Genomic DNA, 26451 nt, shown 5'->3' on the forward strand with positions numbered 1-26451 from the left:
TTTAGATTTTTACCATTCTTTTTCGGCCCAACTCATCTCAAAATCTTTCCCTAAACTCCAAGACAATATAAACACAGGATTGAAGACCTAAATGGGGGGGAGCCGCACACTAAAAATCTATGGAATCAAGCCACGAGTGCTGGACATATTGGAGAGAAAAAAAACAAGAAGGGAGATTCAAGGGAGAAATTTAAGAAGATTAACATCAAGAATTGAAGATTGGAAGCACTCATTGGAAGAGGAAGGAGATCTTGGTGCAAGAATTCCACTTTTTCTTCCACATCTTTATTTCAAACTCGGTGATGTATTCTAAGACAATCTCCTATTTTTCTTCCATTATTATGAGTAGTTAAATTTCATGTTAGGGCGAACAATGTAATCTTTTGGAACCCTTTATTTCATGCAATTGAGATTCTAGTACTTTTTTATTTTCTGTGTTGATTTTAATATTGTTCTTAATACATTTAATTACTTGATCACTAATTAGATGATTTGTGAACATTGATTGCGTAGAGATGCGGATTATTTGTTTAGACCACATGTTAAAATCCGGTAAATTGATATAATGTGTAAAGATACCTATATTGATTGCTGCGGTCGTGTGTGAATTCTTAGAACCAATGTTTCATTTAATTAAATTTAATTTGCATAGAGATATGGAATTAAACTAATTAAGTAGGCTCAATGAGAACTCGAGAGGGGTAAGTTGAATACAATAGAAGAATTCGACCGAACACTACCTTAGGTTTTATGAATCTTGATTTATGAAGTACAGGTGACCAATAGGTGAAATTGTTCCGCCCTAACGTCCATTTATTGTTTGAGTTCTCAATCACTTTTCATTGAATCTAATCACATTTTTAAGTCTTTAGAATAAAAATCACATTTAATCATTGTTTTTGATTTACATTCGTCAAATAGTAGTTAAAGAAAGATTAAATTAAGTGCTACAAAATAGTCCTCGTGGGATCGATAACCGGACTCTTAGGTCCACTATTACTTGTTACGGATCGTACACTTGCGAAACAAAATTACACAACAAAAATCGACTTAGAAACTTTGAGATGTAGGACTTTTGAGAAAGAAACAACAGTATTTTTGTCCTCTCTCTCACTAACTCCATTCCCATAATTCTCTTTGCTGGACTGAGTTCCTTCATCTCAAATTCTAACATGAGTATAGACTAAACTTGCTCAATCTGTCTTCTATCTTTGTTGGCAACAAGGATAACATCTACATATAGTAATAGATACACCATGTTCCCTCCAAATTGGTTGTATTAAACACAACTATTATAACCACTTCTGCTAAAGCCATTCTTAGTCATGCATTGATCAAACCTTTTATTCCATTAACACGAGGACTATTTGAGTCTGTAGAATAATTTCTTTAGTAAACATACCTGATCTTTTTTGTTCCCATCTAAAAATCCTTCAGCTGGCAGCATGTATATAATTTCATTGAGCTCCCCATGCAAGAAGACTGTCTTCATATCCAATTGCTCCAACTCTATGCCTTGGTAAACAATTGTGGGACATATTGTGGTCAAACGACCTCCTAGGCTATGATGTTAACTTGGTTTAATTTTTTAGTCAGCATTGAACATGTTAACGCCTTAATTGAAGCTACTAGACCCAAAAAGTTAATTAGGGCCATATGAAGCAGCCAAGTTAATTTGTGCAGCTCATAGCCTAGCTCTTCACTTACTTGATGGCTAATATTTTTGGGAGATCCAATTGACAACCAATTTACTACTGATTGGGCCCTTGACCCGTTACTATAACCTAATGAACTTAACTTATTTACAAAATTAGGTTGCTTATATTCTTGTGTTTCTCTTCAGCCTCTCAACGTCATGTGTGTATGTGTGGGTGACTTTTTGGCTCTTTCTCTGCCGTCTCTACTACGACCTTTTCACAACCTTTTTGGTCTTCTTCTTTGTGATTCAACCTTTCTTATTGGTGGTTCTCTAAGTGTGTGAACTTTTAGGAATCATGAGGGCTTTGAGATGTTTTAGGTCGTTTATTTTGAGATGTTTGATTTGGATTGTAAAACTAAGCCTATAAAGCTTTGGTGACCATCATATTCTTACTCTACATTGGTATCAAAGTTTTGAGATAGAAGATCCAATCAAAATCGCAAGAGATGCACAATTTCTTCAACTCACACCAATATGAAATTTGTCAATTCCAACCAAATGAGACAATCACAAGGCAAACGGAGGCTGGACTCATAACAAGATGGCAGAGATGCCTCCGATGTTAAGACGCATGGCGACGATGACGATGGAACATAGCTGGGCATTCCCGCAAGCTCTCTTCGGGTAGTTTACTTATTTTGACCTCCTCAACATAATGATACTCTCCCCTCAACACTCGGCAAGTGGCTAGGCAATCGTAATGGCACATCTGCTGAATCTTTAGGACGAATAGTGGTGGCCCTGAAGCAGGAGATTTGTATCTCTAGTAATTTAAGGACTTAGACAGATTCGCTCTAGTAAATTGGCTTATCCCGTTAAATTCAGCATTAGCGCATCACAATGTGGGGTGACTGATAAGTGCATTTTTATGCACTTATTTAATTCACAAATATGACTAAATTACGAGCAAAATATTTGAATTGTGGCTTAATTTTGATTAATTTGTATATAGTAGGTTATGTTGATAGAGACGTTGAAATCCACGAGAAAAGATTCAGAAAAGGGCTAAAATGAAGCAATGTAAAAGCTCAGGGACCAAAGTGCAAATACCCAATACTTAAACTAAAAGGAAAGTCAAGAACGTAAACAAGCTGAGCATCAATTTAGGGATAAGGCAGGCTGATCAGAGCAAGAAAGACAAGAAAAGGGACAAAAATGAAGAAAAATGAAAGTCTAGGGATTAAAGTACAATTACCCAAAAGATGCTCCAAAAGAAGAATCAAGGGATTGATTGAGCTATGTACCAATTGGAGGCTAATATTGGTTGATAGAATGAAAAGAACCAAGAAACGAGGCCAAAATTAAAGATAACAAGTTTCGGGGACCAAAATGACCATAATTGGAAAGTTACTCTATTATGCGGTCGCATAGGTCTACCTATGCCATCGCATAGTTGATTTCTGTAGACCAACACTGCAGTTTCCTATCTTCGATACAACCCTTTTGGAATTCGATTGGGACGCGATATAAAAACCTAGACTCGTTATATTTTGACAAGGAATGCATCAGGAGGTTAGGAAATACATCTTGGAGAATATGTTGAGCGAGAGTAACGGAGGATTTCACGATGATCATCGAGATTTCACGCGAATTATTAACCCAGTGATGTTTTATCTTCAAAAAATAATGTATTTTGTTATTTTCTCCATGTTAGGCTAAATATTTTTGTACTAGGAGATCGATGAACCATGTGACGTGATCTTTTGATTTCTAGTTTTACAATTCGACATTAAAACATCTATTTGATTATTTGAATAATTTATATACGTTAATTAACTTTCATAATTACGTGCACGAAATTATATGATGTGTAATGATTTATTTCTTGCATTCGAGAGAAGGGAAATAAATTTGACGAGGTATAGATCTTCATAGGGTCTGATAGGAAATAGAGATATACCCCTATACTTTGCATGAATCTTTAAGTGCACATAAAATCATATGCATTCTTATATATATGTATCCGTCATACAAATATTGGCTAGTGGTATATGAGAATAGGTTCAATACTGCTCGAGAGAGATTGTTGGATAAATTTAGGAGCATTGTTTCTTCAATAATTCAATTGTGTTGTAATATTGTGGAACTAGGGTTTAAGGTGATCATTGCACAGGAATTCATGATCTTAGTGCGTTTAATTCTCATTGAATAAAACCAACTTGCTTTCCAACCATCATATTGCACTACAATTCATTTAAATACATCGTTTTGCGTTTTAAATTCATTTAAGTATCACTTTAGCAAAATTAGGGTTTTCTATAATAAGGGTTTTTCTAAATTAGGGTTTCTTGGGTTAAAAATTCATTTTTGATAATCTCGTTCGGTTAAGGTTATGTAGATAAAATTGAACTATTTAATCTCTGTGGGACGATATTCGAAACTCAATATTTCACTTTATTACTTGTTAATGAACCGTACACTTACGGTATTTTAAATCGAAAGAATAATTTCGTGAAAAGTGACAATAGGATTGCCTTTACCATGAAGGGGTAACATTGCTTGTAGTAGAAATTAGGATTAGTTGCTCTTAATTTCTACGATTGAGTGCTTATTTATCATTCATTATGATATGATTGCTATTATTGTGAATGAAATCGTTTTTTGATTAAACATGCCCATTCGTTGTATTGTCAATTACATTGTGTTGTTAACTCCATTAGAATATCTAGACCTTTCTTTGTGTTGTTTGACTAGGATTTTTCATAGATTTGTAAAAATAACAACTCACAACTTTGATTTGGGGATTTTTAATGAAAAAGGTAATTTTCCAATTGGCAACAAAAATGAAGGGCATTTTGGTTCAACAAAAAGTAAGGTAATTTTCTTGTTAATTTTTCAAAAGAACAAAAGTCCAAGATATCGTTAAATGTGAGGAGACAATGTATGAAACCTACGAAACTATAATTTTGCTTAATTCCATGCCTGAAAAGTATAAGGAAATTAAAATTGCAATTAAGTATGGTAAGGACACTTTGATGCCTCAAATTGTCATTGACTTATTTAGAAATAAGAAGATGGAAATTAGAGCTAAAAATGATAAAAATGCAGTGAGATTCATATAATGTGGGGATAAAACTTAGTTTTAGGAAATCAGTCATAACGGATACCAACGCAGTGGCAAATCAAGTAGTAACGGAGGAAAAAAGAAGGCTATGATAGGTATAGGTCAAAATCTAGAATGAATGTTAGACAATGCTATGACTGTGAGAACACAGAGCATTTTATAAAAGACTATTATAAGAAAACTGGTAAGCAAAAGGCTAAAGAGAAAAATGAGGTAAACGTGATGTCTTCTATTTTCGATCTTGATGACAGTGATGTTTATATGATTACAAGTCCTGTTGCTTACACTGCTGAACGAAATCTAACGGCTAATTCTTGTTTGCGTGAGTAGATACTTGATTCCGTGCATCTTTTCATGTGACATTGAAAAGGACTAGTTTGAAAACCTACATGAATCTAATGCTGAGCATGTTGTGCTGTGTGACAATTTTGCCTACACTACTGCTGGAATTGGTAATATTAATATAAAATTTGACACTGGTCTTGTATACACTTTGAAAGTTGTTAGATATATTCCTAAATGGTCTAGAAACTTAATTTCAATAGGAAGACTTGAAAAAGATGACTTTACCAGTAAAATTGGAAATTGAACATTAAAAATGATTAAAGGTGCGTTAGTCTCCATTAAGAGAACTAAGAAAAATGGCATTTATATTACAACTGGAGAAATGATTAGAGGTTTAAACTCCTCTTTATCTTTTGCCAATATTGATAAAATACATATATGGTACGTAGTCTTACACATGGAGGCATTGACGGATTCAAGCCTTTTAATAAAAAAAATGTAAAATTGGTAATGACTGTGTACATGATTTGTCATTTCGTGATCACTGTGTACTTGGTAAGTATCACAGAACTTCTTTCTCTACAAGTGATCATAAAGCTAAAGGCATGCTTGTATATGTACATTCAAATCTATGGGGTCCTGCTAGTAATCTCACCTCGGGTAAAAATAGGTATTTCTTATCTATTATTGATGAATATACAAGAAATGTATGGGTCTATCTTTGAAAGGTTAAATCTAACACTTTTCATAACTTTAATAACTAGAAAAGACAAGTAGAGAACCAATCTAGCAAAAGGATTAAGTTCTTGAGAACAAAAAATGACCTAGAATTTCGTAACACTGAGTTTGACAATATGTGCAAAGAAAATGAAATAACAAGGCATAAGACTATTCTGACACTCCCCAGTAAAACAGGTTAGCATAAAGGATGAATAGAACCATACTTGATAAAGTGCATTGCATGATATTAAGTTAGATGTCCCAAAGTCATTGTGGTATGAACCTGTTATGACTACTTGTTGTTTGATTAATTTAACACCATCTGCTGCATTGAATGGTGATAATCCTCATGAAAAATGGTCTAGTAAACTAAGTGATTATTCTGTATTTAGAACTTTTGGTTGTACTACTTTTTCTCATCAGAATGGGGGAAAGATTGAACCAAGAGCTAAAATGAGGTGAAGATTAGAGACGGCATGTTTATTAAGGGTGAAATGCCTTGTCTTAAGAGCGAACCTGAACATGTTTGTGAAACAGAACAAGGTAAAGAGAGAGATCAATTTAAGGTAGGGTTGGGAAAACATATTACTTCTGTCCTCACCACTCCAAATGAGGCGAAGACTCAGGTTCAAGAACCTAAGATGGAGAATAGAGATGAAGTAGTGATAGAGGAGTACCCTGAAGAAAAAAATCGCTTAGCAAACTGCAATTTAGTTAGGAATAGAGAGAGAAGACAGACAAGAGAACCTAGGAGTTTTGGATATAAATCTAAGCTAGCTTTTGCTCACACTTGTTATGAGGAGCTAGCTGAAAAAGAGCCAAAACCTTTGAGGAGATGATGAAGAGTGAACAATCTGAAGAGTATTTTAAGGCAATGAAGGAGGAAATGATTTCCTTAGAAATGAATCAAGCTTGGGGCTAGTACCTAGACCTAAGAATAAAACTACCGTAGAGTATAAGTGGGTCTTTAAAGTAAAAGAAGGTATTAGTACTTCTGAACCCTTAAGGTTTAAAGTTAGGTTAGTGGTTAAGGGTTACACACAGAAGGAGTGTATTGATTATAATGAGATTTTTCACCAGTTGTTAAGTACACTACTATTAGTGTCCTCCTAACATTGCTTGCACATTTTGACTAGGAATTTGGACAACTTGATGTAAAAATTGTATTTTTACATGGTGAACTTGATGAAGAAATCAGTATGAATCAACCAAAGGTTTTAAAGGCAAACTAAAATCTGATCATGTGTGTTTTCTTAAAAGATCTTTATATGGCTTAAAACAGTTGCCTAGATAGTGGTATGGAAGATTTGACTTTTTTATACTCACTATAGGGTTTCAAAGAAGTAAGTTTGATCATTACTTGTATTTAAATAATGATGTTGAAAATAACTGTGTTTTTATTGCTTTATGTGGATGATACGCTCTTGATTGGTTCATCATCTAAGTGGATAAATAACATAAAAATAAAGTTGAGCGGCGAATTTAAAATGAATGATCTAGGTGAAGTTAAGAAAATCTTAGGCATGGAAATTGAAAGAGTTCTATATTTTTTGTATCAGTCCCTTTGCATTTCAAAGGTATTGAAAAGATTTGATATGAATGATTGCAAACCTATTACATTACCTTTAGTTAATCATTTTGTATTGAAGATCAAGCTCCATGTAATGAATATAAAGTAAAATACATGAGTAGGGTTCCATATTCTTATGTGATTGATTCTATTATGTATTTGACGGTTTGCATTAGACTAGATTTATCTTTTGCTATTAATACTCTCAGTAGGTACATGTCTAATCCAGGTCTCGAGAGCTATAAAGCCTTAAAGTGACTGTTAAGGTATTTGAAGAGTACTAGTGATGTAGGTCAAAAGTTTGGTGTTAGTAAAAGAGTACAATTGAAAGGTTTTGTAGATATGGACTATGCAAGGGATAGAGATGGTAGAAAATTGACTTTCCCTTATGTGTTTCCTTTATCTAAATCTTTTGTTAGTTGGAAATCATAATTACAAAACATCGTTGCACTATCCACGGCAGAGTCAAAATATATTGCTACCACTGATGCTATTAAAGACGCTCTGTGGCTAGAGGCTTACTTCATAAACTGTGTGTCATGAACAATTATGTGGTAGTATATTCAGATAGTCAGTCATCTTTACATCTATGTAAAAATCCCTTTTTTCACAAACGCACCAAACACATTGATGTTTGATTACACTTCATTAGAGATATTATATCATAAGAGGTGGTAAGACTTGAAAAAATCCATACACAATATAACACTTGAGACTTGGGCACAAAATTGTTGCCATTGGTAATGTTTAGAAGCTACGAGGACCTTCTAAACATTGGTACTGGTAAATGATTTCCTATTTTATCGGTTCTCCTTTAGAGGTGTCATTAATGGGAGATATGCTTTCTTTGTAGGTCATCTGACACCAAGGTAGAGATTGTTGGGCAAATTATTCTCAAACGACCTCCTAGGCTAAGATGTTAACTTGTTTAATTTTCAATTGGCACTGAGCTAATAACTGAATGATATATTAATAGCTCAGTTGAAATGACTCGACCCAAAAGATTAGTTGTGCCATTTGAAGCAGCCAAATTAATTTGTACTGCTCATGGCCCCCCTCTTTTTTACTTATTTGGATGGCTAATATTTTGGGGATCTACTTGATAACCTATTTATTACTGATTGGGCTCTTGACCCATTATTGTGACCTAATGAACTTACCTTATTTACAAAATTGGGTTGCTTATATTCTTCTGTTTTCTTTCGGCCTCTCAAGGCCATGTGTGTATGGGTGAGCGAATTCTTAGCTCTTTCTTCATCATCTCTGCTTTGACCTTCTCACAACCTTAGTGGTATCCTTATTTGAGATACAGTTCTTCTTAGTAATCGTTCTCTAAATGTGTGAACTTTTAGCAACCATAAGTTGGGGCTTTGAGGTGTTTTAGGTCGTTTGGTTTAAGGAATTGATCTGGATTGTAAAACTGAGCCTGTAGAACTTTGGTGGCCATCGTATTCTTGCTCTACAACAACAAAGGCCAATAACTGTCTAATAGAATTGTGTTTAACCATAGCAAAAAATATTTCAATGTAGTCTATTCTCTCCCTTTGAGTAAACCTCTTTGCTACTAATCTAGCTTTAAACTTTGCCCCTTCCACTCTTGGAATCTCTTCTCTGCACTTGAAAAACTATGCAAATGCAACCAGTTCTTTATTTTTTTATTTTTTCAACTAGTTTCATTTTTTGTTTATAGACTCCATTTCTTCTTGCATAGCAAGAACCCATTTCTCTGCTTCATTGCTTTTAATGGCATCCTGGTATGATCTTGGCTCCATTTCAATTTCATTTTCTATAAATGTTGGAGCAGATGTTGTGATCTCAGCTTGTCCATACCTCTGAGGTAGTTTAATGACCCTCATTTGTTTGTCTTTAACTAGATTGAAATATTTTTCTTTACCTTGATTTAGGATCTCCAAATTTACCTCTTCTCTTGACTTTTTTGGACTTTTTCCCTCTAAAATGTCAGTTTGACTATCTGAAAATGAACTTATTGACTGCCCCACTTGATTTTACAAATTATCTATCATTGAACTTTGCCTCAGATCTGCATTTTGTCCTTGTTTAACCCTCCACAGTTGTGATTCATTGAATGTTACATCTCTTCTAATAAAACACTTATATTTTCCACAAATATCAAACCACATCTTGTAGCCTTTAAGACCTTCAGGATACCTGACACGTGTTACCTTGCTAAAAATGTAGTGCTCATGCAATGTAATCCAAGCTCTATTTAGTTTGATGTACTGTAATTCCAAAGCTAACACATGTTGCCTTGCTAAAAAATGCAGTGTTCATAGAATGGTAAATCCACAAGGTTTTTCTTGCCTAGCAGACCTTGTTTCTCTAGCTCTTCTAGCCTTCTTTAATTGATATGTCCAAGTCTCATATACCATAGATTTACAAGATCTTCATTGATGCTTTAAACTGCAGATGACTTATTGATGAGTATTCTTCCAATGAGAGTACACAAATCATTCTTAATTATCCCTTTCATCACTGTTAGAGAACCACTAACAACTTTTGAAGTCCCATTTTCTAATTTTAAAGTGTAGCCTTGCTCATCAAGCATTCCTAGAGAAGTAAGATTCTTTTTAAACTCTAATCTATAACTTATACCTTGAATATGTCTCTCCATTCTATCAAACATCTTTATTCTCACCGATCCTATACCCAAATCTTACATGACTTGTTATTTCCTAGAAATATGTGTTTTCATCAGCTTCTTTGAGGTCTCAAACCACAATTTTGTAGGACACATGTGAAAGGAACATCCAAAGTCTAAGATCCACTCTTTGTCTCAATCTACCTGTAAAATGCTCAACACTTCATAATAGTCATAATCATCTGGCACTTCTATCGCATCTCCATCCCCATATGTTGTTTCTTACCCGCAGTCTACTTCCTTTCTGGGAAATTTTTCTTAAAGTGTCCTTCCTTATGACAGTTTAACATTTAAATTGCTTCCTTTTTGAAAGTTACTAGTTTAGCCCTAAAGTCACCTAGAGGGGGTAAATAGGTGAAAACTGTGGAACTAAAATTATCAATTAATAGCTACAATTCAGTTATTAATTATTCTAGTTATTTAGTCAATCAAGTCGATTTACCCTATGTTGAATTGCTACAATTTGTAATATAAAAGTAATAAAGAACACAAGAATTGTTGACGAAAAAATCCAATTGGAAAAAAGACTTTAGGACCAAGCCAGTATCCTCTGCTATAGACAGCATTGAACTTACAGTACGATTTAACCTAGAAAACCCACATGACTCACTGATTTGATTCTTACAATCTCTAAGACCCGTTGGAACATGCTTCACTTACACATGTTCTCGATCTTTTGAAATTGTCTATCTCCGATGGATCACTAAGAACACCTTGTTCTTGTAATGTTCCTATGCTTTTGGTCCAAACTCCCTCAATCTTCAACAACTTTTGAAAGCTGTTATCAAAGTACCTTTTGAATATGTACAAGAAGTGGGTGCTTTAAATAAGGATGAACAAAATGTGATTGACTCTAGAAAAATATAGGGTCAAGACCAAATTAGGCTTAGATACTACTTATTGAGAACTATTTAGGCCCAAACATGCGGATTTAATCAATAACAAGCACGAGTCACTTAATTTTCTAGATAATTAAGATAATCGATCCTATTAAACCCTAATTAAACAATCACGTAAACATTTAAATCAAAATCGTAAAAGTAAATAACATCAAATATGATCATGGACGAAAATCCCTTGGAAAATTCTTCACAAAAGAATCCAAAAGCTCCAGGCAAAATTGTTCCATTTACAATTTATACAAACATCGCTAAATCTTATATAAATCTTGCCACCTAACTTGTAAATCATCAAGGAACTTCTTTGGTTGTGCAACCCATATCTTTTAGAAACTTTGGGATACTATTCTCTTTGCATGGATCACGAAGAACAAAAGCATTCTAGAGCACTGGAATTCCAAGCACCTCCCTCCTAAACTTCAGAACTTTGAAGATTTATAGATGAAAGTAGGGTTTTGTTTGGTGTTTGATCAAAGGATCTTCTTGTGTTTTGGAGTCTACGAACTCCAAATTATTTTGACTATAATTAAAACTCAATAACTCCTATTTTGACTTAACTATAACTCAAATAGTCCATGATTTTGAATACAAAAATTGTTAATAACTAATTTGAACATTGCCAATTACAAATTCAATCTAGAAATGTTGAGTCCAAATTTGTAAACTGGAATTTATAAATTCTCTATTGGTAAAATTCATTTTCAAAATTATAAGTTATTTTAAGTTGTAATTAAAATCAAAATAGTTGTGAGTTGGTAGTAAAGTCCTTGAAGGAGTCAAAGATGTCAAATAAGATCACATATAATTAGTAGGATGCAATTAGAAGTCAAAGGAGTGTCAAATTGCCTACAATTCATGCTTTAATTTCCCAGTTACAACTCTTGATGCAATTTTTATATATAAAAATTCGAGTTTGAGAAATGCTATTCCTAAACAAATTGTAACCAATTGAGTTAGCTTTTCAATGCAGTTTGAATTTCCTTAATCCAATAGTGTGAGCAAAATATATGATTAAAATATCAATAGATAGAATTTTGTTTGCAATTTTCACGAATTTTTCTCTCATATTCATCCTCAAACACTTCATATTATAAATACCCAAGCCTAATCTTTCCCAAAATTGTGTTGAACCATTATTTTATATTAGAAATCATATTCTTGAAGATCCAAAATATATTCTAAAGATATTTGATTCAACTATTTGATCAAATCTTCATAATTCATCTCAAACATTGTTTCATTATTGGTCGAGCCTTAAATTTCGTCAAATTTGAGAGTCTACTAAAGGATTAAATGAAATAAGGATTCAGAAAAGAGTCCTTCGAAATTGAGGTTAAAACTCTTATCAATGATCTTGAAAAATCAAATACCCAACTTCAATTTTTAGCAACATATAAGAATTGCAAAAACCAATTGAGAATAAAGGAGCTCTAGGTTTAATAAACAAATTCTCATATTGGTTCCTCTTCTAAAAATAAGTTTATACCTGCATCTTTCAAGCTTACGGTCCAAAGCTTGAAACTTAGAGTTGTTTCTAGGTTCATCCCTATGTGACATTATTGTGGTAAGTTAGGACACATAAGAGCTAAGTGTTGCAAGCTCTTAAGTAAGAACCAAATCAAGAATCTAAGTGTCCCAAGTACTTAAGTCATCTATACAACATAGGTTCCTCTACCTAAGGTTCAAAATTTGAAACCTAGGATTGCTTTTAAATCCATCCCACTTGCCACAAATTATGGTGCGTTACATTACATAGACCTAAGTGTGATGAGTCCGTAATTAGGAACAACAAACAAGATCTAACTACTCATAGTGATTCTTTACTAACCAAGTACATCACTTGATTGAATTAATGACTCAATTGACTAAGATAACATTTTCTTCTAAGAAGATTTGGGTTGAAGTGAGGATATTGATTGCGGTTTTTCTCACATTACTCTCCATAGTGAGAGCATCTATATGCCTTATTCATTAGGTTTTTAGATACATGCATTTGCATTATTCATGATATTTACATATTCTTGCATACACTCTATTTTTTTCTCTCTTTTTTTGCATCCTCCTTTTTTTAAATAAAAATTACGAATAAAAAAAATAAGAAAATGGATTTTTAATGATTATAAAGTAAATAGGCATGTTATTTTGTAATCAAGTAATAGTATAGTTTATGAATAGTGAATAGAGTTACCGTTGACTTTGTTTAAAATTTGTTTGGAGTACTTTGTACTGGCTATTACATGTATCATCTACACTGCGCACATTAAGTTATTGTGTATGGAAATATGGAAACTGATATCATGCATGAGACTTCAGATGGTGGTCATTTGTGTGGTCTGAAAATTGCAACGGTCCGCCCTAGGACTCGCCTTTGTCAGGGCGGGGCAACTTTTTGCCCCATTTAATTTTTTTATATATTTATATATATTTTTTACAATTTCAAAATTTCGAGTTATGTTGTTATTAGAGAATAAAATACAAATTCAAAATGAGTTTTTAACAAGCGAATTGTCTAAAAATAAAATTATTTTTAATTTTTTTCCCTTCACGGGGCAAGTTCAGGACGGGGTATCCTCACCCTGCCCCACCCCATGCCTCGCGATGGGGTGCCCCATGCCCCATCCCACCCCAACCAACTCGTTTGGGGCAGGTTTTTGTGCCCCATTTGGAGCAGGTTTTTTTACCATCATTAGTGTGGTCGACTTTGAATATGGAATGACTTTTAACTAGTTTATCTAAACTCCTATGTGTTCCCCATAAAAGAAAAAGAGTATTGTGCTTCAGAAAAATTTTGGATTACACAAAAAATATAAGTTATATCTTACACTTTTTTTTGTAGCTTATTTGACTCGAGTAATTAAGTGTATTGAGTATCTTAAAGCCTAGTGCCCTATAAGTCATCTAGCTTTGGACTTATTGAACTAAAGCTCGTTTTGTGGATCATTTAGAAGGAGAAAAAAGTTTGCGCATAAGATAGAAAAATTATATATGCTCACGGATAGGGGGAGAAAGTAAAAGTTATACAAAATTAAATATAAGCTTTTTACTAAAAGGCCCCATTTTGGACTCTACAAGCTCTGAACTATTTGAACTGTAATTACAACTCAATAACTCCTATTTTGACCTTAGTTATAATTCAAATAACCCATGATTTTGAATACAGAAATTGCCAATAACTAATTTGAACATTGTCAGTTACAAATTCGACTATGCCAAATAATTATAACTCGACTTCAAAATCGACTTACAGAAGTATATTGTCAAAGTCTCCCTACTTTTTCTGTGGGGGGGGGGGGGGGGAAGCCGCCTTCACATCTATCTAATCAGTATTCTCAACATGGTTAAACTATAATATTAGGTCAACTATGTATCCTACATTCATAAGAACGTGTATGCATTAATTATAATTTTATGTGTTTTTTTAATATTATTCATTTTGATATATTTTTTAATAATAATATTTTATATTTAGTTTAAAAATAATTTATCTATGTTTCTGTGTCCTTAATTATAAGTTGTGGGTCTCGCTATATACTCTCGAGTACGGAATAATTTGTCCAGTGAGCTAACCTCTTTTGTAATAAATTGGTCCATTTGCTAGTTCTCGGATGGAATGTACCTATCTATTTTCATCACCGTTTGTTCGCTAAGATTTAAGTCAATGAATTTCTCCACCCTGAATCACAGATTCAAGTGCGTATTTATGAGAAAATGAAATTCTGAAACCTAATTGTAAATTTTAGGATTTAAGTCAATGAATTTTATAGCTTTGATCAGGGCCACTGAGATGAGTACCAGATTGTAAATTTTAGGACCCCGTAGAATTAGTCGAAAGACGATTAAGTTGGCTCGAACATCCACGGTCATTAAAAAGGATAAAAATAAAAATAATTCTAATATGCGATCACTTAGCCATGTAAGACTTAATTAAAATCGTTACCATGCGTTACAATTTCGTGGAAGCTTTCCACGCCCCTATATAGTATGATACACGTGGTCTTTGACCAATTCAGCGGTTTATAATAGTTTTATCCCCATGCATACTTAATTAGCCTAATCAAAGCTATAAATATATCCCCTAAGTACACAAATTTTATCCAAATCAAAGCTAGAAAATTTCTTAACAGTGCTCTTAAATCTTCTTTTGTTAGTTTCCGAACACAGCATTTATATATAAATATTATGAAGAGGGCTTCATCCTCAGTTCAGATACAACCCCCTACGTATGGAAATCTGATCACAATTCTGAGCATTGATGGGGGTGGTATTAGAGGAATTATTCCTGCCACTGTCCTCGAATATCTTGAATCTCAACTTCAGGTAATTAACTTAAAAATAGCTTTGTTTCTATTTTTATTTTTTGAAAAAAAAAAAAAAAAAATGGCCGTTGACCTATTCAAAAGTTTAAACTGTCACAGAAGGGACTCATTTATTTATTTAAAAGTTCTCTTCAACCCATCCAACGTCTTCATATAAAATATATCTAATACCGAGTTGCTCAAATTTTAAAATGAAAGAGATGTTAAAGATTCCACCACAAAATGCATGTATAATATACTACGCTGAACCATCTATAGAAAACTAATGACTAGAAATATGTGTTCTTCGTTGCTAGGTGCTTGACGGCAAGGATGCTAGACTTGCAGATTACTTTGACGTAATTGCAGGAACGAGCACAGGAGGTCTAGTAACTGCCATGTTAACCGCTCCTGACAAAAATAACCGCCCCTTGTTTGCAGCTAAAGATATCAAACCCTTTTATCTCGAGCACTCTTCAAGAATTTTTCCTCAAAAGAAGTATAAATCATACTTTAGTATTACAAAATAGAGTTACATCTTATATTAATCTTATTGATTTTATGACCATATTTTTATTGATGACGACATGTATTCTAATGGTTTCAAATTGCAGTGGCTTATTGGGATTTGTCGGAAAACTATTGAAATCTATAGTCGGACCAAAGTATGATGGAAAGTACCTACACAAAGTTATCAGGGAGAAACTAGGCGAGACTCGACTAGATGAGACATTAACTAATGTTGTCATTCCAACATTTAACATCGAAAATTTGCAACCTATTATTTTCTCCACGTATCAGGTCTACCATTCTTTTCATCATTCCTTTCCTCCAACTGTATTTGTCTGATTATATTCTTAATTGTTCATGATTGTTCAAGAACACTGAACACTAGAGTGCTAATATTTTTGTGCTTGCTTTTTCTATCAGAAAACTTGAAACTATAATTCTAGCAAACCAATCATTATATTGTAAGTATATACTTGGGGCCTCTCAATCAGTTCAAGGGCCTTAGACAAAAATTTTGACTGAGTCATTTTCAAAAACAATAATAATAAATTAAAATAGAGCAAACAATTACAATAAATAATTCTGCCAATAATTGCTGACATGTCAGTGATTTGAATGAATTGCTAACACTCATATTATTGGATATCATCAATGCACATACATCAACGACTACGGACAATAAAGCCGTGTACAATGTCATCGGTAATCATCTACAACATTTTGATCTATGATCGCCTACAGAGAAGTTGTTGATAATCCATCATCTGTACAAAATTTTATTGTTTCTTTATTTTCTTAACAAGTTACTACAACAGTATTGATTATCTATGTATCTTCTTATTTTTTATTTGGAAAATTAGGGCCGAATTCTAGCAAACCAATCATTATATTGTAAGTATATACTTGGGGCCTCTCAATCAGTTCAAGGGCCTTAGACAAAAATTTTGACAGAGTCATTTTCAAAAACAATAATAATAAATTAAAATAGAGCAAACAATTACAATAAATAATTCTGCCAATAATTGCTGACAAGTCAGTGATTTGAATGAATTGCTAACACTCATATTATTGGATATCATCAATGCACATACATCAACGACTATGGACAATAAAGCCGTGTGTACAATGTCATCGGTAATCATCTGCAACATTTTGATCTATGATCGCCTGCAGAGAAGTTGTTGATAATCCATCATCTGTACAAAATTTTATTATTTCTTTATTTTCTTAACAAGTTACTACAACAGTATTGATTATCTATGTATCTTCTTATTTTTTATTTGTAAAATTAGCGCCGGATATTTAATTTCTAACTATTTTTTCACTATCCACGATATTTTTAAAATGTAGTTCCTAGATTTCAAATCTCACATTGTTCATAACAATTTGTTTGTCTAGAGTTTGAGTTAGCTCTATATATGGTACAAAAAGAATTGAGACAAACAGGGAATTTAATATAACTCAGTCCTTATATATGTACACAGGCCATGAGGATGTCATCGTTGGATGCTCGACTCTCAGATATATGCATTGGCACATCTGCAGCTCCAACTTATCTTCCTGCTTATTATTTTAAGAACCAATATAAACAAGGCAATGTACGAGAGTTCAATCTCGTGGATGGTGGTGTTGCTGCCAATAATCCGGTAAACTAATAATCAATAATATTTTTGTACAATATACACACGTACTTACGCACATACAAATATATATAGTTGTATACTTATACATGCATTCATACAGAACAATACCATTTAATTTTATATAATAAATTAAATGAAATGAATATGTACATACCTCGTTTGACCATTTCAATATATTGTGGAATCCATTCAATACTAGTCGTTTTCTTAACTATCATAAATATTTACAAAATTTTATGTTTTCTTTTATCAGTAAATATATTATACTTAAATCTCACAAAAATCATTTAGAAATAAATCGTTCATTGAATATTAAACTTTTTTTTTTTAAAAATAAATCGTTCATTGACTATTAAACCTTTTTTTTTTTTTTTTTTTGAAATTTATAGAAATTAAAGTTGTTCGTGAAATTCAAATAACTCAAATGTTGAGCACTACTGTTAAATTAATGAACCAATATGAGGCCAAACTCTTTCAAGTTTGTTTCTCTCCTTTTCAGAAGAATTATTTTGTTTGTTGAATTTTCTCTTTCTTTTACTCATAAAAACAGAAGTGTTAAAATCGTATCTTTTCTCAAACCCTATATTTTTGCAGGCATTAGTAGCCATCAACCAAATTACTAAACAGATTTTGGATGGAAGTCCAGATTTCTTCCCAATTAAGCCTATGGATTATGGACGATTTTTAGTCATCTCAGTGGGCACTGGCTCGTCAAAGGCACAGAAGAAATATAGTGCTCAAAAGGCAGCGAAATGGGGAATTTTTGGATGGTTGCTGAATGGAGGTTCCACTCCAATAGTAGATGTTTTCACTCAAGCCAGTGCCGATATGGTGGATTTACATATTTCCGCTGTTTTTCAAGCATTTCATTCTCAAGAAAACTACCTTAGAATTCAAGTAAGATTGACGTTTAACCACACCATTTACAAGCTCAAGTTTATAGCAAAAATTTACTCATTTAAATTTTAATTTTCAACAAAACGCTTTTTTTCTTCACACCAAATTTATTTCACGGTGGGGATTGCTGGTTTATATAAGACATTTGCCTCCTTTGATACTAACATATACTTATCTCATCTAAAAGTTTAATCCAAACAAATTGGTTTATTTAAATTTGTTAAACTCCCTATTTATTAAATTGTTTTCTACTTCTTTGATAACGATGATTTTTTTAATTGGATGCTAGGAGGACAATTTAAATGGGACGGCCGCCTCAGTTGATGGTGCAACAAAGGGAAACCTGAACAAACTGGTTGAAATTGGCCAAAGCTTATTGATGAAACCAGTTTCAAGGGTCAACTTAGATTCTGGTCTATTTGAGCCAATTGAAAACGGTGGAACAAATGAGGATGCTTTGAAAAAGTATGCATAACCATTAAGAAAAAATTAAATTACTACTATTTCGCATATTTGTAATTCATTTATATTCAAGTTAAAAATTGTCCTATTCATTTTGTCTTACAGGTTTGCAAAATTGCTTTCAGAAGAAAAAAGGTTTAGGGAAGCAAAGTCACCTTTTAGCAAGAAAAACGTCCACCTAGCTAAATTATTCGACTTTGGGATTATTTATCTTCAACAATTAATATATTTATTAATAATTATTTAGTTCGACAGAGATTGTTGCATCGTTGCTTGAATTCTAAAATATCTATTAAGTGGATTGTAATTTAATTTATTCTTTATCCATTAGAAAGTGTGTATTTGGATAATCATGTAATATTTATCTTGTAATAATTATATATACATACCCAATAAAATGAAAATGATAAGATGCTTATATGTTTAAATATGTAGACAAAATTGATGTGAAAATAAATTTTCCAATTATTTTAATGGTTTTTATAATTATAAATTGGAAGATTTGGTCAACCAAAGTTTTTTGCATAAAAGACCCCAACTTAATGTTAAAAGTTTTAAAGCCTATACTCTACTTTGTTATTATTTATATGTTAAAAGTCCGAAATTATCTTTTACATGAATGCCCAGAATGTCTGCATTGAAATCCCAAATTCCCCTATATTCATTAACTACTTTTTTCATTCTTTCCCAATGTAAACACTATTTTCTTCTTTTTCTTCGTATTTCTTTGCATTATCCGTTAATTTTGAATATATTAAGAGGTCTTTCTTCAAAAAAAAAACAAAAAAAAAACAATTTTTTCGTTATGTAATGTTATTTTCTATTAATATATATTTAAACAATATAATACTTTTTGTCAAAATATAATAAGAATGTAGTTAAATTTGTGAAATGGACAGTGTTGTCTTATACCCAAGTTCACGATTTCGCACCAAACATCCTCGCTTATCCTTGAAAACATCTAAAAATGCTAAAAAGATATATAATATTTTATTTCACTGTCTTGTATTAACAAATTTAATAAAATCTTAATCAATCTTTTTACTAATATAAGAATACTCAATTGTGTGTCAGCGTATGACCACTAAGTAACAACTCTTAAACAGTAATTTAACATTATATCAATCACATAATAGAAATATATTTTTAAATAAGTAACAACTTAGCAGTCAAGATTTCTAAATATAATAGGAATATATTTTTAACAACTCTAAGCTCATATCAGCCAACACAAAGATGAAGGGACTGGAAATTTGTAAAAATGGCATCGTGTTATTTAAAATGGGTAAATATCATTTTTGTGCACGTGATCTCAATTTCGCTCTATACATTCTTGGTAATTTGAAAATATTTAATATAAGAAAAAGAGCTAAGATACTAAGTCTTTGTTTGAGCCTCATTCTTTTGCAAAAACTCATTTTTCAACAGTGTTTTGACATCATTTCAACCACACATTCTTCAATAAAATAATATTACACGTAAATTCAAAACTTTTCATTATTTTTTTAACCACACATTTCCCATCAATACACTATTCAAAAATTCATTCTATCCCAAAAAATGGAGCTCAAACAAGGGCTAAGTTTCACTAATTAGTATTGGAGAATTAAATAGAATTTGAGGCAACAAATTGACGGATTTAATAGAATTTGAGGCAGTGAACAATGAATTTAATAAAATTAGTCAACTTTGTTACTAGTACATACATACTTACGTGCCAATGTACAGACTTCTAAATACTAACTTTGGATGGAGCATGGTTTCTAAATGTAGTAGAAATGTATTTTCATCAATTATAGGCTCATATGAGCCGACATTTTAAAATGAATAAGCGTCATTTTTGTTCATGGGTCATGATTCAACTCCAAACGTTCTCCATTACATTTGAAAACATTTAAAACAGTTGAGAAGAGCTAAGAATGTTCACAATCTCCTATTAATTAATTTAATAGGATTTAGGTGCGTTTGATTGCAAGCATGAAATTTGCATGCATGGAAAATAAATTGCCTAAAACTTATTTTCATGGAAATTGTCAATTAAATTTGATTGATTGATTTAATTTTCAACCAAAAAAATATTATACTTGTCCAATTTTTATTGGTGGGTAGATGCGAGAAAGTGGATAAATGAGAGAGATAAAGGGAGAATGTATTTCCAAGAAAACAAAATCCTACTATCATTTTTTCCTTGATTTTGAGGAAAATATGGTCACGTGATCAAAAGTAAAAAAATATTTTCTATGAAAAAAGCTAGTCAAACAGCACAAAAGTAAAAATTTGAATGGAAAAAACATATTTTTCATGGAAAATATTGACAGTCAATTGCACCCTTAAGTCAGTTTTGTTACTAGCATAAGGATCCTCAACCGCGTGTCTGTGTGATCTCTAAGTAACAACTTCAGATAAGGCATGATTTCTAAATATAGCAAGCTCATAAGAGTAGACATAAAGAAAAATAGATGTGAAATTGGTGAATTCGGCACCGTGTCATTTAAAATGGGTAAGTATCATATTGTTTGCAAGTTCACGATTTTTTCTCCAAACGTTCTCAATTATCTTTGAAAGCACTTAAACAATAGAAAAGAGCTAACATATCACATTTCACCATCTTTTCTTGTTTTAAAAGGTAACCAACGATGTTTGGAGTGAAATCCAGACTCCATGCATAAAAATGAGACAAAAATTTTACTTAGGTGCATTTGATTGCGAACATGAGATCTATATTAAAAGAAAATAAATTCTAGGCAATTGAATTGCCAATAACTTATTAGTATGAATTTTATTAATTAAATGTGTTTAATTGATTTAGTTTTCAACACCTCTATTTTTTATTGGTGAATTGATGAGAGAGATGGGATAGATGAGAAAGATAAAGAGAGAGCGAATTACCTGGAAAATGGAAATCACCCCTCCGTAAAGAAAATATTTTTGTGTTTTTCAAGAAAATATGGTCACTTGTCCAAAAGTAAGAATTTCAATGGAAAAATGATATTTTTCATGGAAATTAAACTAATCAATTACACTCTTAGATTTATATGCTGAAAGTTCTAATTAGCCGATTTAGTTTGATCTTATGTGCGGAATTAACACAATTAAAAGTAACAAGTCACTTTTAAATTGTTTATAGATGGTTAATCAAACGGTCCAATTATCCTAAGTTGAATTGTAGCAATTTGTGATAAGAAAATAGTAAATAACACGAGATATGTTGATGGAGAAATCCAACTAGGTAAAAACTCCATGATCAAGTTAGTTACATCCACTATAGACAATATGGATTTATAGTTAGATGTTGTCTAGCCAACTGTAGTAGACTTCTCAATCTACTTCATGTAGCCTCCAAGATTCTGCTGAAACCACTAGCTCCCGATCTCCAACAATTGTCTCTTCCAAGTGGATCACCAAGAATGACCAATTCTTATACTTTTCCTGTGCTCGTAGTCCAATCACTCTCAATCTTCAGTGGCCTCAGAAGTTTAATTAAGAAAGTACCTTCCTAATGGTATTTAGGAAGTAGGTATTTTGAATTCAATGGATTCGATATTTTCCCCCAACTATGGCTGCATAATCTCAAGAGTAAGTGAATTGAATCAGTGCATGAATAAGCTCTTGAATCTCTAAAGAAATGTTATGAATGTGTTATAGAGAAGAGGCACAATGAACAACCACACAAAATTTCATGACGGGCATTAAGTATTTATAGTTGAGGACAATTAGGCAGTCTGAATCGTGTAAAACTCTGCAAAAGCATGGAGCAGGATTCTACGTGTAACATTATTGCTCGAGTGAGGAGTTAGCAATAGGCAAGTGAAGGTCTGTTGCTAGAGTAGAGACAAGCGACACATGAGTGATGGGATTTCTGTTTTTACCGCTTGAGCAACATCGAGGCGATAGGTTGACAAAATTGCGAAGTCTCTTTTTTCCTTATTCCGAACTCGAATCCTAACTTGTGTAACTCAACTATACAATATTGCAACTAACTCCATGACTTTTTACAAAAATTTTATTTCGATCCCTTTGTTCACGAAATTGCCAATTACATAAAACCTAACAAACTCTCCTTTTGCATTCCTTGACAAAACTATACAATTAAAGTTAAGGTGGTAAAAACACAAAAATCTAATCTACCCAAGCTCTAATTTCTTGCATTCCTTGTTGAACTCCGTTTCCTGAAATTCATAACTCAAATACTAAGTATAAAAGCAACGTGATACAAGAAATATAGCAATATAGGCACATGATCATAAATAAGCATGCTAAAATGAGAAATAATATTAATATCAATCAAAACATCAACCAAAACATTAATAATACGAAACATCAAAAACTTAAATAGCTATGCTTTATGCAATGAAATTAATCAATCTTCTTCTTACTGTAAACTCTAATTAATCAGTCATTTCACCCCCACTAACATGCAATTTTCTCTCGGGATATAATGATATATTCTCTCCCTTTATATCCTCTCTTCCTATCGAAATAATCACTCTCCTCCCTTTTTGTCACAAATAAAAAAAATCAGTATCAAATTTTTTTTAACATATATTATAATAACTCAAAATGTGCAATTGATTACATGCACAAGCATAATCAATGATCAGCAAACCTTCCCACATGCACAACTCAAGTTAACATGGAATAAAATATATAAGTGATCCATGTGTGTAAAGCGTCATTAATCCTTTGTAAACACGACTTCATACCTTAATTTTATGATAAATGACATATTAAACATCATTGTCAATAAGTTTTTTTTTATTTATGAAAGTCAAACCATTTAAAGCACACTAGGACCTTCAAATAAAAGCTCATTTTGTATGGATATTTTCTTTTTCTCTCCTTGATTTTGAGCATACATAAATTTTTCATATCATTCAATATTTTTTAATCTTATCATATTTTTACATCTTAAGTACTGGTCCTTCTCCATTAAAAGAATAAGATGAACCTATAGCAAGTTTTAGTCCCGTTAACCCAAGTTAGTTGACCATTGGCTCGCACCAAGTTATGAAAAACCCCAAAGACTTAATTGTTCGAGTCAAATATGCTCCAAAGAATAACATAAGATATTGAGCTTTTTATTATAGGGATTAAAGTTGAGCTTAGGTCTAATAATAATGTTAATTCATGTTCAAAATCACCTTACTAACATGTGACTATCATCTAAAATCTCACAAATGCAGTTGGGCCCCATTAACAATATCATAATGTGTGCAGTGCAGATTGTACATGAAAACACATATACTAAGTATTCTATAATAACCTAAGCAAGCAATATGCTACAACTCTTCCATTCAACCAATACTTGATAACAACAAACAAATTCAAGTATATTATACATCATGTTGTAAAAACAATTTTCTGTTCCCTTTTCCCATTTTCTTTGTATTTTTCAATTTTCAAAATTTTTTGTTGTTTTTATTTTAAAAATTTGAATGCACCAAGAACACAAGAAAATGTTAAACACACAAAAAATGGACATAAGACTTCTACTTAGAAAACAAATAAAAAATATGATGCATACATAAATCAATAACACATAATGATAAAGTACTTGCATTCACCAGAAATACATAATTAGTTAGGTGTGAAACGTTCTTATCTTTAAGAGTATCATGATCTATTTCAAGATTTTTTAAATCACTTCACCCAAAAGTACCTAGTGATAGGAATATTTTTAGTCATTTGTGTAATCATATTGGTCACCAACTCACCTGATTAGTAAGGAAGTAAATCTTACAAACAAACTCTTGATTCTTATTTCTATTGAAGTTTTGTTCTATTTAAGTTCAGGAATTTATAACTCCTAGGTCTTATGTGTCTTAACTCACCACAATGAAAATATGTAGGGATAAACCTAGGAACATAGTTGAGTTCGTTGATTTCTATTCTTAGATTGGCGGGTCCTATGCTGTTTAGTAGGCCTCTATCCTACAAATTCCTTTTTCTTAGGATCAGGGTTAGACACATGTTTATGCTGATCAGTAGGAGGGACAAATGTGGTCATGAACGTACTAGCAATATTATGATATTTCTTCTTATATCCTAGACTGCCCTTGTCACCAGTAGGCGACAACCATTCATAGAGGTTAGAAAAGACAAGAAGTTGGGACTTGGAAAACTCAATTTTGCACAAAAGATTCTTAACCTGAATTTCTAAAGTTTCATTTTCAATTGTCAGCTCACTAGCTCTCCTAAAGATCTTCTCATGCTCACTTGTGAGATCCTTAACCTGAGTATCTCTAAAGATTCGTTCATGGATTTCAACTCACTCGAGGTTGAGATAGATTCTTGAAGCCAAGCTAACAATTTATCTTTCTCCAACTCGAGTTCTTTAACCTTCGCACCTAAGGCTTTATTTGTAGTTAGAATCCAAATGCCATTCTCATAGGTTCTATCATAAGATTCATGAATATCTCCCTTAGTATCAGAATCTTCCTCTGATTCTTCAGCACTATCTATGTCCTTAGTCATGTTGCTCCCCTTATCAGATCCACTTCTCATCCTAACTCCTCTTCATTAGGGGAATCTGAATTTGATGACTCTCTACGACTATTCCTCATAATGCTTAAGGCCTAAGACTTATCATTTGTGGGTTTAGCTAATGTCAGTTCATAAGTTTGGAAAGATCCAACCACCTTAACAGAGTCCATATCCTTACTTTCTTCAATAACCATGATTTTAGGCCTAAATCGTTCAGATAAGGATCTAATGATTTTCTGACTATCGTAGGCTTCGAGATTCTCGCACCTAGGTTGAAGCTAGAATTAATTATGTCATTTAGGCTCGCATACAATTCATATAAGGTCTTGTCCTCTTTCATCATAATCTCTTCAAACCTAATGATCAGCATCTACAATTTAAAGTTCTTAATAGCCTGAGTTCTCTTATATGTGGCTTGTAAAATATTCTAAGCCTCTTTAGCTACCTCATACATGGCCATAAACAATGCATGCAAAGCTTTGTTGTCCCAATTACATTCTCCTGGGTATGTTTTGGTCCAATTCGCAATAGGAGGAGAGATTACTACATTATCAATCGTAGAACTAGGGGTAGCCCAACAATTAACAACACTCAACCAAACGCATTCATCCATAAATTTTAAAAAGGGTCTCATTCTAACCTTCAAGTATACATAATTACTAACATCAAAATATGGTGGGATAGATAGTGAGGCCAAGAATCGAATTTTGGCTTTGAAACCAACTGAAAGTTCTAATTAACTGATTTAGTTTGACCTTACGTGTAGAATTAACACAATCAAAAGCAATAAGTTACTTTTTAATTGTTTATGAATGGTTAATCAAACTATTCAATTATTTTAAGTTGAATTGCCATAGTTTATAATATGAAAACAGTAAATAACACACATATCTTGGCGGAGAAACCCAACTGGATAAAAACTTGGAGACCAAGCCAGTTATCTTCACTATAGACAATATGAATTTATAGCTAGATGCTGCCTCCCCAACTCCACAAGACATCTTGATCTACTTCTTGTAACCTCAAAGATCCTGCTAAAACCACGAACTTCCGATCTCCAATAATTGTCTCTTCCAAGTGGATCTCAAAAATGAACAATTCTCTACTATTTCTGCACTTGTAGTCTAACCTCTCTATCTTTGTAGCCTCTGAAGTTTAATTGAGAAATTACTTTACTAAGGTTGTTTAGGAAATTGGAGTTTTGAATTCTAAAATGTCTACTATGATGGATTGTAATTTAATTTAATCTTTATCCGTTAGGAAGT

At 32.5% G+C, this 26451-nt stretch overlaps 1 protein-coding gene and 1 long non-coding RNA gene across 2 annotated transcripts in view; one reads left to right on the forward strand and one right to left on the reverse strand.

The window, feature by feature from the left end:
• Positions 1–18950, forward strand: part of LOC111394180 (patatin-like protein 2) — a 47924-nt gene extending 28974 nt beyond the window's left edge. Inside the window, exons 2-7 of the mRNA XM_023019947.1 lie at positions 15509–15690; positions 15806–15992; positions 17186–17347; positions 17939–18241; positions 18531–18706; positions 18809–18950. Of these exons, the coding sequence (XP_022875715.1) occupies positions 15509–15690; positions 15806–15992; positions 17186–17347; positions 17939–18241; positions 18531–18706; positions 18809–18950 (1152 nt within the window). The remainder of the gene's footprint in view (positions 1–15508; positions 15691–15805; positions 15993–17185; positions 17348–17938; positions 18242–18530; positions 18707–18808) is intronic.
• Positions 18951–22598: 3648 nt separating this feature from the next.
• On the reverse strand, positions 22599–26416 carry LOC111394495. Its single transcript, XR_002702618.1, has 2 exons — positions 26097–26416; positions 22599–22872 (listed from the first exon to the last, which is right to left on the reverse strand). It is a non-coding gene; the product is annotated as an uncharacterized LOC111394495 (long non-coding RNA).
• Positions 26417–26451: the final 35 nt, after the last annotated feature.

This window comes from Olea europaea, chromosome 5, assembly GCF_002742605.1.
Source record: "Olea europaea var. sylvestris chromosome 5, O_europaea_v1, whole genome shotgun sequence".
NCBI classification, from domain to species: Eukaryota; Viridiplantae; Streptophyta; class Magnoliopsida; order Lamiales; family Oleaceae; genus Olea; species Olea europaea.